This window comes from Lipophrys pholis, assembly GCF_963383615.2.
Source record: "Lipophrys pholis genome assembly, chromosome: 21".
Taxonomy (NCBI): Eukaryota; Metazoa; Chordata; class Actinopteri; order Blenniiformes; family Blenniidae; genus Lipophrys; species Lipophrys pholis.
In genome coordinates this window covers 11,560,076-11,573,568 of record NC_137649.1, presented here as the reverse complement: position 1 = coordinate 11,573,568, position 13,493 = coordinate 11,560,076, and the positions used below count along the sequence as shown (strand labels likewise).

The 13,493-nt window shown below is 41.1% G+C and overlaps 1 protein-coding gene across 2 annotated transcripts in view; it reads left to right on the top strand.

Moving 5' to 3' along the window:
• ptprk (protein tyrosine phosphatase receptor type K) overlaps positions 1-10,094 on the top strand; it is a 114,831-nt gene extending 104,737 nt beyond the window's left edge. For both annotated transcript variants that reach the window (XM_080490350.1, XM_080490351.1), the window contains 12 exons: positions 668-704; positions 817-914; positions 1,532-1,648; positions 1,879-2,033; positions 2,130-2,265; positions 3,374-3,523; positions 4,530-4,703; positions 6,264-6,395; positions 7,186-7,311; positions 7,550-7,713; positions 7,934-8,069; positions 8,622-10,094. In XM_080490350.1, the coding sequence (XP_080346476.1) occupies positions 668-704; positions 817-914; positions 1,532-1,648; positions 1,879-2,033; positions 2,130-2,265; positions 3,374-3,523; positions 4,530-4,703; positions 6,264-6,395; positions 7,186-7,311; positions 7,550-7,713; positions 7,934-8,069; positions 8,622-8,675 (1,479 nt within the window). In that variant the 3' untranslated portion in view covers positions 8,676-10,094. The remainder of the gene's footprint in view (positions 1-667; positions 705-816; positions 915-1,531; positions 1,649-1,878; positions 2,034-2,129; positions 2,266-3,373; positions 3,524-4,529; positions 4,704-6,263; positions 6,396-7,185; positions 7,312-7,549; positions 7,714-7,933; positions 8,070-8,621) is intronic.
• The last annotated feature ends 3,399 nt before the right edge of the window (positions 10,095-13,493 follow it).

The following is a 13,493-nucleotide window of genomic DNA, read 5'->3' as shown; positions in this document are numbered from 1 at the left end:
CTTCTTGCACTCGTTCTTTCTGCCTGTGGCTTGGGCTGTAGATTTGGCTGTACAGGGATGTAAGTACCACTGTGGATTCTTTCATTGATGCCCATCAACCTTTTTCCGCACCCGCTCATCCACACGTTCCTGTGCGCACCCGTCCTTAATGATGTGCATTCACGTTGGGTTGATGGGGGGGGGGGCTTCTGCTGCATGAACGATTTCACTTAATCCTGCCGTTCCACTCGTCCTTCTATCATTTCACTGTGTTCTGTATATCTGCTTATGCACAGTCTGTATTTTTGTCTTATTGCAAACCAATATAAAAAGTAATCAGTGGTTGTCACAGCACTGTCATATACACACACAGTTCTATGACAGCAGATATGAAGCTGATGTCAGGTGTTGAGTGTAGACGCTTTGTCAGATCTTATCGCCCTGATGAGATGACCAACTTTTCCAACTTTATAATGAACAGTGTGCATTTTTTAAATGACAATGGCTTCCATTATATTGTCAAAGTAATGTTTCTGTGGTTGCAGGTAAAAGCCAGATAGCAGAGAGACTTTAGATGAGGCACTTATAATTTTGTGAACATTTCCAGCCGTGATAAAAGGTTTTAGCAGTCAGCAACATGATGGTTCCATTTTCAGCGCACGGTGAGTGACTGTGGTTGTGTTTTCAGGGATACCAGAGGCCGAGCCACTACATCGCTACTCAGGGTAAGAATACACAAGGAAATGCACATTTTACATGATGTTTTAATATGAGACACTTTAATGGTACAAAGCAGTCATACTTCCAGTCGAATAAGAACTGTGCGCGCGTGTGCAGGTCCTGTTCATGAGACAGTGTACGACTTCTGGAGGATGGTGTGGCAGGAACAGTCGGCCTGCATTGTGATGGTAACCAATCTGGTGGAAGTTGGAAGGGTAAGTTCCTCTTTTGCACTTAACTTTGAAGACAAGCAACAAAAGATTCAGTTGTTTTTTTTGGTATTTCTGAGTAGAAATTATCCACATTTCCAATATCTTCCACAAATATACAATTATGGTTGTTTTGATAAACTCTGTTATATAGAAGAAGCTTGGGTGAATCAATCTGGAGAATAGCTTTGTCCTGTTTCCTATTTGGTAGCACTGTTCAGTATGAACACATTTGTGGCAATAAGTCATAAAAGTCTGTGGTCAAGCACAAAACCTTCTCTGACTAATTGAGGCAGAGAATTATTATCTCAAATCATAATTTACCAATTCAAAGACACATTGAAAGAGAGGACAGGAAATGAAAAACAGGGGAATGATCACACTAACAAAAGCATCCACTAGATGGCCTCAACGCCTTTATGAAGAAACGTAGCGCCAGTTGTGATCTCTCAAGACTATTGACTGTGTTATATGTTGTATAAAGGTGCATCATTGTTGAATATGTTTATAGTTTGTATCCAGTTATTATTTTTGGTGGGGTTGTTTAATCGGTTACATTTGTTTTAGGTTTTCAAACCCCTAATAATCCCCCTAACATTAACTTTTGTTTTTGTTTGTTTTAGGTTAAGTGCTACAAGTATTGGCCTGATGATGCTGAAGTGTATGGAGACTTCAAGGTGACCTTCGTGGAGGTGGAGCCTCTCGCTGAGTATGTGGTTCGCACGTTCACACTGGAGAGGGTGAGTGATATTGAAGCTGCTTGTGGTATCGTGTTTTCCCTCCCAGTATGATTTGATTTAGAAACTTAGATGCTGAGAGTTTCCGCTGCATTTAGTTTGACTTTTCATACACACTAAACGTTGGTACTTCAGGTGTGCGCGGCTGTTTTGCAAGAGAGCAGACAGAGTCAAGTGTTAAGTTGACCTTTTCCTTGAGCAGTAATATAAGGATGTTTTCTGTCTTCGCTCAGCGCGGTTTCAACGAGGTGCGGGAGGTCAAGCAGTTCCACTTCACTGGCTGGCCTGATCACGGAGTCCCATATCACGCTACGGGACTACTGTCCTTCATCCGCAGAGTTAAAATTTCCAACCCCCCTTCAGCTGGGCCCATTGTGGTGCACTGCAGGTAAATATACTCTCACATCGGACTAAATTATAGTCTTACATCTGGTGTCTGTCAGATGTGGACATAAAGACTGATTTGTTGCACATGTTTCCGCAGCGCTGGAGCAGGACGCACGGGCTGTTTCATAGTCATCGACATCATGCTGGACATGGCGGAGAGAGAAGGAGTGGTGGACATCTACAATTGTGTGAAGGCTCTTCGCTCCAGGAGGATCAACATGGTACAGACTGAGGTGACTGCATTACCCATCCTCCATCTGCATCCTCATCCTAGGATAAGCATAGTGAACCCTCGCTTTCAGACCCTCGGCTGTCGGCTTGGTGCAGGCTGAGTTGGCTCCCTGGAGTAGTCTCGTTTCCATGCGTTCATCAACACATCATCTTGTTTCCACGCACAATACGCATCTTGTTAAAAATTATGAGGATTTAGGTTTATTTCAGTTTTTGATCATGATTAAATCAAATCGGTCTAAGATTGGAGATATAATAATTTTTTGCAGCCTCTAGTGGTAACATCAGGAATGACACATACTGTATTCCTAATGTGAAAAATTCTGAATAAAACTGTGATATTAGTAAATCACAGTTATGTCTCACTGCTTAAGTGGACTTGAATTAATTTTTAGTCCCGGCAAAGGAAAATCAAGCACAAAATCAGGTTCAACCATTTGCATATGCATGCAGAACTTAAATATAACTGCATATGGAGCAGTCAAAAGGACAAAAGTGCTGTTCTGCCATTTAATATTATTATCATGAAATTATTGGTGTTATACTGTTTATTATAATTCTATTCTTTAAGAGAAAAACAAGCTTTTGTTTTTTACTGTAATGTCATCAGGAATACATCATGAGAAATAGCCTCTTTCCAGAAATTACTTCTTGTCTTCACGCTCTTAAATTTGACCCCAAAACAACTTCCTGCATTCTACTAGCACAATCAGTGGAAGAATAGCAGTATGTCAGCTTTCACCATTCATCTTTCAGTACGGCACATTTGCAGTTATGCACATCAGCCCTTTTTATTTCTGCTGCCTCCTCACTGAATGGAAGCAGTCATTATTTTTTGTTTGAGAGATCCAGAATTACAATTTCCTGCACAAACTGACTCAGAAGTGAAGGAAAGTATGACTCACCCGTCATCATCCCATCTCATTCACGCTTCCATCTCCCACCCATCCTCATTCACTCACCGCATCCGCACCCTCACTCTCATCTGGTATCACAGCTGTTTGTGTTAACCATGTCACAAGCTTATAGTTTTAATGCTTTTGCCAAAATCTTTAACGCACGGTGAGTGTATATATGGTAATATGTGTGTCTTACCTCGTATATCTTCAGGAGCAGTACATATTCATCCATGATGCCATATTAGAGGCTTGTCTATGTGGAGAAACAGCCATACCAGTCTGCGAGTTCAAAGCAGCTTTTTATGACCTGATTCGCATCGACTCCCAGACCAACTCGTCCCACCTGAAGGATGAATTCCAGGTAAACTTTTATTGCCATCGGTTACTCTTTGATTTTAGAGTATGACCTGTTCAATCTCTATGTTATGATAAGCTAAGTTTGTCTTGTTTTTGCTTTAATTGAGTATAAAACAAATGTCAGGATGTTTTACTTGTTTGTTTAGGTACCTCAACTACGTTTAGAGGATCAGGAGGACATCTTTGTGTAAAATTTATTCCAAACTGATGCAGCTTAGAAGCAACAACTGAGAAGAAGCCATCTTTAGATGAAAGATAGAAAATCTGCATAATTTAATGAGCTAACTTAATGAGCCTTCTGCATGGTATTTGTGAAGGTTAAATACACATTTCCATCTAAGGTTGATTTAGAGGAATTTTCAATCTAGCAATGTTTACTTGCCTACAGTTTTCTCCTTTTTACTTTCCTGTTTTTCTGTGACGATCTTTGTATTTGAAAGCTCCAGTATTTGCTTTTAGAGCAGCACCCTTCATGGAGGCCTCTATCTTTTGGTTATTTCCACAATTAGTGATTTATTTATTTTAATTTTTTCCCACAAAGTGGTGTTGTGCTTTATCCAGGGTCTAATATACAGCTTTGTCACGTTCTGGATGACAACAACACAATGTCCAATGTGCAGTAATGAGCAGTAGGGGACGATAAGCCAGCTCCAGGTGCAAGCACTTCAAAGATTTGATCATGCTGAATCTCCAATAGTTTGGATGGAAGTGAGGATGATGGGATGTGAGAGGAGCAGGCAGCTCTGGAGTAAAACCAGCAAAGCAGGAGGCCGGAGCAAGAAACAGGCTGAAGACACGAGAGACTATAAATGAAACTCTTATGTAAAGAGGAAACATCTGAGAAGTTTGGTAAAGTTGTTCCTTTGTGTCTCGGAGGTCCCGTTACGGGTATTTAATACTGTTTCACAGCAGCGGTCTACAAAACTTTTCTCCTGGTGAAATCCAGCACACTTCCGCCTCCTTTCATCCCGCCTCCAACATGTCAATGATCTGATTCTCTCTCCACGCAGACGTTAAACTCAGTGACCCCACAGCCTCAGCCTGAAGACTGCAGCATTGCATTGTTGCCTAGAAACCAAGATAAGAACCGCTTTATGGATGGCCTTCCTCCTGACAGATGCCTCCCCTTCCTCATCACAATAGACGGGGAAAGCAGCAACTACATCAACGCTGCTCTGATGGATGTAAGTCAATGACAAGGAAACACGTGTATAAAAGCAAGGTTGTGTTATTTTCAACACATTAAGTAAGAATAGTTTGGGACATTTCACACTTCCTACATATGTAGGTAGAAATTTACTCCAGCAGACGTGTTGCTTTTAACACAATTTGTGCGGAAACAAATGTTGAATTGAATTCATGTTGTCCCAAACTGCAGTCCCATATTTGTTGAAAATGATACAGGTACAGATTCTAGAAATATGATGGTGAATAAAATAAAACACACACATTTTGCTCATACTTTCCAAGAACAACACACACACACACACACACACACACACACACACACACACACACACACACACACACACACACACACACACACACACACACACACACACACACACACACACACACACACACACACACACACACACACAGACTCCCCTCCCTGTTTGTGTGATGCTGTGTTTGTGGTTTTAGCAGCAGAAGGCTAGAGACAAATCCAGGTTCTGAAAAGACCACTGACTTCTCTGGCCACCACCTAAACATTGCCTACATGGGCAGCAGTTGACAGAACCTCAACGTGTTGTCCATGTACCATGACTTTAAAACAAAAAGTATTAGGAATAGATTTCTTGAGGTAAGACAGAAGTGTGTGGTTATTTTCAGTCACAGTCAGATGAAGGTCATCACCAGAGAGGGAGGACCACAAACCGAGGGGTGGGTGGCAGCTATGTGAGTGATTTCATGATAATGTTTGAAATACAGACAGTAATCGTGTATGGTGTGGAGGGAAAAACCCAGCTTTTCTCCGACAAAACTTTGCAGTTGCTGTAAAGATTAATGAAACTCAGCCAAGTTGTAGCTGTTGATATTTAAAGTTTAGTCACTCACCTTTGGCCTCTCTCTAACCAAGCTGTCAGAAGAGTTCCAGGTAATGGGATTTCACTTCAAATCTCCAGTACTGGATTTGTTTCATGGCTTCAGTGTTGTTCTGCCACCAGATTCATGTTTACCAAAACCATTTTAGACCCTTAAACCCGGACCCAGTCGTCCCCCCCCCTTCCCATCACATTAGATTCTCTCCATCACTACACGGCCTCAGCCATTCACACCACCGTCACATATTAAGCTGCAAAATTCCACGAGCTGTGCTCAGTTCACAATGTGTTAAGTCACTTCGTTATGTTAACAGATACGGAGTCTTCCTACTGATTCTGTAAATCCGACTTGTGATCGCAACAACTTGTCAGTCTCAACTTTAGAGTTCTTGACTGAACATGAAGTGACCTGAGCTCAGTATGTGTACATGTTGATGTTGTGTATGTGTGTATAAGCATGTTCCTCCTGACCCTCAGTCAACACACCCACTGCATGGCCATCTCACCTGACATCGCATTATTAAGTACGCTTGTATTGTCACGTCTCACAAACTGTGTCAATGTTTTGAGTGAATGATACCAAGTAAAAAGCCAAACACAGCTTTATATGGCTTCCAGGATTTACTTTTAGATTTTGTTTTTTTGTTTTTTTATTGTGGATGAAAGCCTGATGACAGTTGTGTTTCCTCGGTTCTGCAGAGCTACAGGCAGCCTGCCGCTTTCATTGTTACCCAGCATCCCCTGCCCAACACTGTCAAAGACTTCTGGCGTCTAGTTTACGACTACGGATGTACCAGCCTGGTGATGCTGAATGAGATCGATCTGGCTCAGGTAATTACACTTTTATATTGTTATATTGTACCCGTTTGTTAGTTTTTTTCTGGAGAGCTATTTACACAACATAATGATTGATATGAGCTTTGTTACCACAATATCTGGTTGAATCCATCAAATCTCTATGATTTTATATATAACACTTTTAAACAATGTCTCAGAAGTCCTAAAGCTGAAAACTTTATGAATAACTACACATGCAGTATATATGTATATCTTTGTTGTCACAAAGGCAAAGCTGATGCACATTCAGATCCAGGTGTGATAAGTCCAAAAAAAAGGAAAAACTATTATATATAACATTGTGGAGTTTCTGCTTTCATTTGTTGTGTATTTTATGTGTGGAACAAATTGGCCAAGCGTTAGCATCCAAAATGTTGAGGGACAAAATCGTACTACTTTCATTATGGTAGTTATTTCATTGGTGTTGTAGCATGTAAAAATGTCTTATAAAGACTTGTAGCCAAGATATTTGTTTAGTTTGATGAATAAAATCATTATATTTTCACATGAGTGCATTAGATTGTGCTGTTTACACTTTTTGAGGGGCCTTCATTTTTTTTGAAACAATTAAAAAAAGTAAAACTGGACACTTTCAAAGGCTCTATACTGCAATGTTGTAATTATTGAGTGTATCAGATATATAACTAATTAAGAAACCTCACAAATAAAAGCCAAATACATTCATGCCAGAAGAAAGCATCGTTATAGATCAGGGTGGAAATCTTCCCCAATTCTTTTGTTGTGCCGTTCTCTTCCAACCATGCTGGTCCTGCTGTCTCTTCAGGGTTGCCCTCAGTATTGGCCAGAAGAGGGCATGCTGCGCTACGGACCGGTGCAGGTGGAATGTATGTCGTGTTCGATGGACTGTGACATTATCAGCAGACTCTTCAGAGTCTGCAACCTCACCAGGGTCAGTATGCACGCTGACATCATTTTGGTTGTGTTGTGTTTCGTACTGCTGCCAGGCTTGATATTCCTCCTCCTGCTCCAATGCTTTCACAGTTTATTCACCACAGTAGCATCAGCATGACCCACAGCCATAACAACAAGTTCAGTAAAACCACGAGAAAACATGAACTAACTGGAGGATTTTCCTTTGAGTTGAGTGTAAAGCCGTCCTTCTGAACGCCTGGTGTTTGATCTTGCAGCCTCAGGAAGGCTACCTGATGGTTCGTCAGTTCCAGTACCTGGGCTGGGCGGGGCACAGAGAAATCCCCGCCTCCAAGCGCTCGTTCCTCAAACTGATACTTCAGGTGGACCAGTGGCAGCGCGAGGGAGAGGAGGGAGAGGGGAGAACCATCGTTCACTGCCTGTAAGTCAATACATAAGTACTCTGATAATTACTCTGATGCTCATAACACATTAACATGTGCAATGAGCATCACTGAAACACCTTTTTGGTAATCTTTATAATCTGTTGGATTGTTGGTAATCTTTGTTCCCAAACAAGTGCTCCCAACACTGCACTAAAGGTTTTGGTAAAACTCCCTTTTCCCTCATGTGTTTCTGTCTTGATCTGTGCTGCTTTGTAGGAATGGAGGCGGGCGCAGTGGCGTTTTGTGTGCCAGCAGCATCGTGTGTGAGATGGCCAAGAGGCAGAGCGTGGTGGATGTTTTCCACGCTGTCAAGACCTTGAGGAACAGCAAGCCCAACATGGTGGATACTCCAGTAAGTACTTCAGTGTTTCCGCTCACATATATTGTTGGACAGTGTTGTCTGTTCGTATTCAATGCATCAAATGATGAAATCAACCACTTTCACTGTGGAACTTCCATATATACTTTAGCTTTATTACATGAGCTATGATCTAACATTTACAATGACGCATAGAATATTTGTTAAATGGTGACGGAAAATCATGTATGATTAGTTTAGGTTTGAGGAAAGAGCGTAAAGCTCCAAGCTCTTGTAAACGCTCCTTTAAAATCAGGATCACATGAGGTCACCACACATGACCTCATATAGCGAATTGGCTCTGGATACTGAGGCCGGTGTCAAATTACAAACAAATTATGCCTGCGGTTGGCAGACACTTTTGAAAGAGTTGTGGGCTAAAACAGCTTATTTAGACAAAAACAACATTATTTTATACTTTGGCTCATAAAAAGCAACGTCAGAGAAATAAAAACAGGGCCCAGCTTTAAAATATCAATAAATATACAGATGGTTTATAAGAATTGCAAAGATGTAACTGTGAGTGTTTTGTCCGTCTGTCTACAGGAGCAGTACCGCTTCTGCTACGACCTTGCATTGGAGTTCATCGAGTCCTCCTAAAGCGAAGGAGATAAGAGGAGGAGGTGGAGGAGGAGGAGGTGGAGGAGAAGAGCTGGACAACATCTGTTCACCTGTGATTGATCCTTTACTTTGCTGGGCTCTGACTCCCCCCTGTGGCGGTCAGGCTGAAGCCTTCACATTGCGCCCAAGCGTGTACAGTGTCGCTCAAACGAAGGGAGGTGCTTCGACTTTTACCTGCAGCGAGGTGGAGGAGGGAGCGAGCAGAAGAGAAGATGTTGCTCCTGTTGCTCTTTTCATGTTTATTGTACAGCTTTTCCAGTGCCAGCGGGCCCCTGTATGTTGTGGCCCCTTTTAGACGTTTAGCCTCTCACTGCAGCCCCCCCCCGCCCCCCACCCCACCCCCCCTACCCCACCCCCACCACCACCACCCCCCTTCTCTCCCCTCCTCCCGCCTACGGACGTGAAGCTTAATGCCCTTTCGGCTGCAGTACTCAATGTGGCCTGTAGATGTCTCCCCGCCCTCTTGCAAGCTGCTACCAACAGCTTTTGACAGACCTGCAAGTTTTCCAGTGGCCCCACAGGCCTCCTTTCATGGTTATTTGCAGAGTAACGTAACAGTCAGGCAGCTCGTCGTGGTGTTGTTTGAGTATTCGCAGCCTGTACTTTTGAACAAAAAAAATCCGAAAGATCAAGTTAAAGCCCGGCCAAACTCTGTGAATGCTTCTGTTTCTACTGCGCACGTCATGTTAAGTCTTCATTTCAGTGAACAGCTTACTGTCTCCTTGAACCCATGTTACGGCGGTTACGCTGCCGATCGTCAGACGAAAACAGTAAAATGAGGCGTTTACTTGGGGCGTTGTCGGCTTTCACATTTTTTTATGTTATCATGAAGTGAAAAAAGATTCCGTAGGATTTTCACTTAAGCGTGTGGATGTTTTTTTTCTTCTGTTTTCTGTTTTTCTGTTTTGTCCTGATTGCTTTTGTAGCGTCATTTTCCGATCTACTGGATCGACGTTTTTCACGTCCTCTTTGTGCCCAGAATTGTAAGGCTGAACAGTCGTTTGCTTCGAGTGACATTTAGTCCAAATCATGTTTGTTTCAGGGCTGGGCCCAATGCACTTTCAATATAGCCGGTTCACTAATGGAAAGTCTCTCACAGGTCCGATCCATCCTGAGGCTTAGAGAATGACAGAATCTGCTTGTTTACTCTTTAAAAAAAAAAAAAAAAAAGTCTTGAGATTTCATATTGTTTAGTTTTAAACGAGAAAAAAGAAAAGAAAAAAAGGCAATTGTCGTTTCTGTTTGAATGGAGTTGAGCTGACCCCAGGCTTCATTTGTTTTGTGCACTGGTGGCCAACACTTCTCCATTTAAGTTTTAATCTTATTTTGTAGCTGATGTTTATTCATAAGCCAAAGACTTTGTGTAAATATGTCTATATGGATAAAGCACATGGTTTGTATTTATTGTCTACTTGCATCACTTGTAAGAACAATCTTTTCTTTTTTTCTTTTTTGTTTTGTTTTCTTTTCATTCCATGTTTACCACCAGCGTTTCTTAAACTGTGGGTTTGGGATGCAAAATGGGCCATAAGTCTGTTTCCTCTGGAGTCCTGAGAGTATTAGTATGAATCAACACGGCTGTAATGGGTCCCCAGGCAGGAGACTATCGGCTCAATTTGTGTCCGTGAAGAAAAGTTTAAGAACCCCTGATTGAAGCTGTATATTGAAGCATTAGAACTAGGTTTTTTTTGTTTGTTTGTTTGTTTGTTTGTTTGTTTTTTCAGTATTTAGGTGGAATTCAGTAGTATTGTCTTTGTTTTTTTAACTTACGTGATGTTCCTGTGGTTTGCTCGTGTTGAAAAACAAAACAAAAACAAACACCGTCGCTCCTGTTTGCGGTCAGTAGAACATGAGTGCATTTGTATGCACCCAGTATTTTTGGATAATAGCTGGTATCCCTCTTAAGGTCTTAGTGGGGATAAGCTGTTTATCTTCATCCACATATCCTGTTCACCATTATCCCTGAACACACGCTGGGACTCAGTGATGCAAACAGGCTTTAGTGAGTGAAACACGCAGGACTGGGATACGCGACAAACATTTTATTGTGCCTAATCATTTGAAATGACTTGTTGATGGCAAGCATTTTCTTTAAAGCGTCGTGGATGACGACCAGGGCCTGGTCCAATGCGTCCTCGCGGACGATCGGTATTCGGCGTACTTCTTTGGACCATGATTCATTGTGTTTTTCTTCATCAGAATGCTTCTTTGTGAGGCTTTACAAGCTTACCGAGTATCAGTTGTGTTTCTGTTTGTGCCGATTCAAAAAAAAAAAAAAAAAGATAAAAATAAAAAAGAGACAGAGAAGAAGAAAAAAATTAAAATACTTTTATTGTAAATAAAATGTCAGATGTTCCTCTTGGCTGGAGCGAGAGCCGCCCTACTCTTAAGGATGTTATTGTAAATAGATTATCATGAGTAACTCTAAAACGCTCTGCTGTTGATTTAACAGCAGAGATTTAGATGATGGATGCAATGTCAGAACATTAGTTCTGTTGTAGATATATTAAAAAAAAAAAAAGTCACAGATTGTACTCCTGCAGAATTCAACTTCAAATGTTAACAGATGGCGTTTAAAAACCTTTTATCGGTTTCACGTAGAACAGAAGGTTAATCTGTTGGTGGAACATCAGCTCTCAGTCTTATTTCTCCAGATTTCTGGTCCGACCCAAAGAACCAAGAAGGAATTCAGAGGCCGTGTCGGCATTTATCAGTCCCAACTTTGGATCGTCTACAGTGTTGATGGGATTTGCCTGTTGGAACAAAAGGGGATTGACAGGAGAGCGATGGCAGCCAACGTGCCAACACTCCTAACCACACTTAGGGGGAAACCAAGGAACAAATCTTCTTACGATACCCGTAATTCCTCCTCCATAACTGGGAAGTCGTAGCCTGAAGAATAGAGAATGAAGCTGGTGTCCGGATGAGAGGCCGGCCTGAGTTTGAAAATGATATTCATGGTTCATAATTATTATTGTCTGTAACGTTTGGCTTCTTTGCTGTAATAAAGACCACTTCTTTAATGAACTGTGTGGCCAGAGCTTCGTGACTGCCTTCAGATTAAGGGGGGAGTAATCTTTTCACCGTCCTTTGTAGTCATGTAGAGTATAGTGACAATATCCCTAATATATATATACATATATAGTAAACTTGAGGGGGGAAATGTCTGTTTTTGTAAAAACCCATGTACACGTGTGTGTGTGTGTCCCTCCTCCATTGAGTCCTGTCAATTATCCAATTGTCTTCCCTCTATGTGTCGATCCCCCTCATGTGGTTCACCTGTGTTTCCCCCCCATACGGTGGCATTGAATACCACGTAATGTGGTGTAGAATAACCATCATTAATATGAATTGTGCAATTTTAAATAAAGTTCGGGTTGATTTTGTGATGACATCATTATCGTGACATTGGTAAAGTGAAAATCTGATATCTTGGCTTTATCCTAACTGTATGGTGACCCGCAGTGTATAAGCTGCGTGCGGCATCCTGAACCAATCACCGAGACAAACGAATCACACTCACAGCAGCGCCGTTTTCTTCAAAAAGTTTAATTTGCATAATTATTTACAACAGATGGTTGATAGCTGTACTTCAGAGAGCCAAAATATACTTAACCACATTGATAAAGCAGGGGGAAATGATAAAATGATAAAAACTGTTGAAACAATTTCAAAAACTTGCATTTAGAAAAAGAAAGTTTACAATTCCTTTGTAGATGAACTCGTTTAGAAATGAAATATTCAGCTTCAAATCAATCTTACGAACACAAACTGATCTGCAGAGTGCTGTAATACTGACCAGCAATGAAACACTAAATAATACATTCATTTTCACTATCCTGCATGCTATCTGAAGATCTTATAAAATAATTCTGACAAAGAAACGGTAAACAACAGAAACATGGTCAAGAGCGGAAAATAGTTCCATTTAAATTAGGCATATATTATATATTTATATATGTATATTTCTGTACAAATACTGAATATTTGGCATTATATTTATCCTCATTATTGATATATCTAACGATTTGAAAATAGTTTTAAGCTAACCACAAACCCTTTTTTTTTTTTCTTTTTTTTTCCTTTTTTTTTTTTTTAATGCTATCAAATTTTTCTCATGTCACTTTCCCCCAAAAAACCCACATGAGGCCTTCAGTCGTTTCTACCCACAGCCACAACACAAGACACTTCTCCACCAAAGGCAAACACCACCATGGCGGCTCTCCCTCCTCAGGAAACTCCGGCAAAACACACACAGAAGATCCGAACGATTTTGATTGAAAAGTATCCTAAAGAGAAGCTGAGTCGGGCCCCGTTTACGCAACATTTCAAGGGAAAGCGCATGGTTTTTTCGCGTTTCCACTTCAGAAAACGTTTCGCGTCTTCACAGCAACGGCATTTTGAAAACGAAATCCGTTTACACGGAAACGGCAAAAACACCGAAAATGATGCCGTTTTCATGTAGGGCCACTAGTGGGTGCTGTTATGTGATTAAGAAAAAATAAAAAAACACGCACACAGAGAACAGTAGGCTGTAAACATTGAAGCCCTTCGAAACTGTCTCCTTCATCGTTTTGGCCCACTCAGTGTTGGTTGTGGCTAAGAAATAAAATCAATCGTTTTCAAAAAGTTGTGTTTTCAGTGACACCAAGCACCACTGTCATGTAAACGGACACGTTTTTTTTTTTTTTTGCATTTTCACTAGAAAACGTTCCGTAAATGTAGCCTCAGACTCGTCATACAAATGAGGTCCCAAAATTAAAAAGGAAAATCAAACAGTAAAATATCGCACATGAA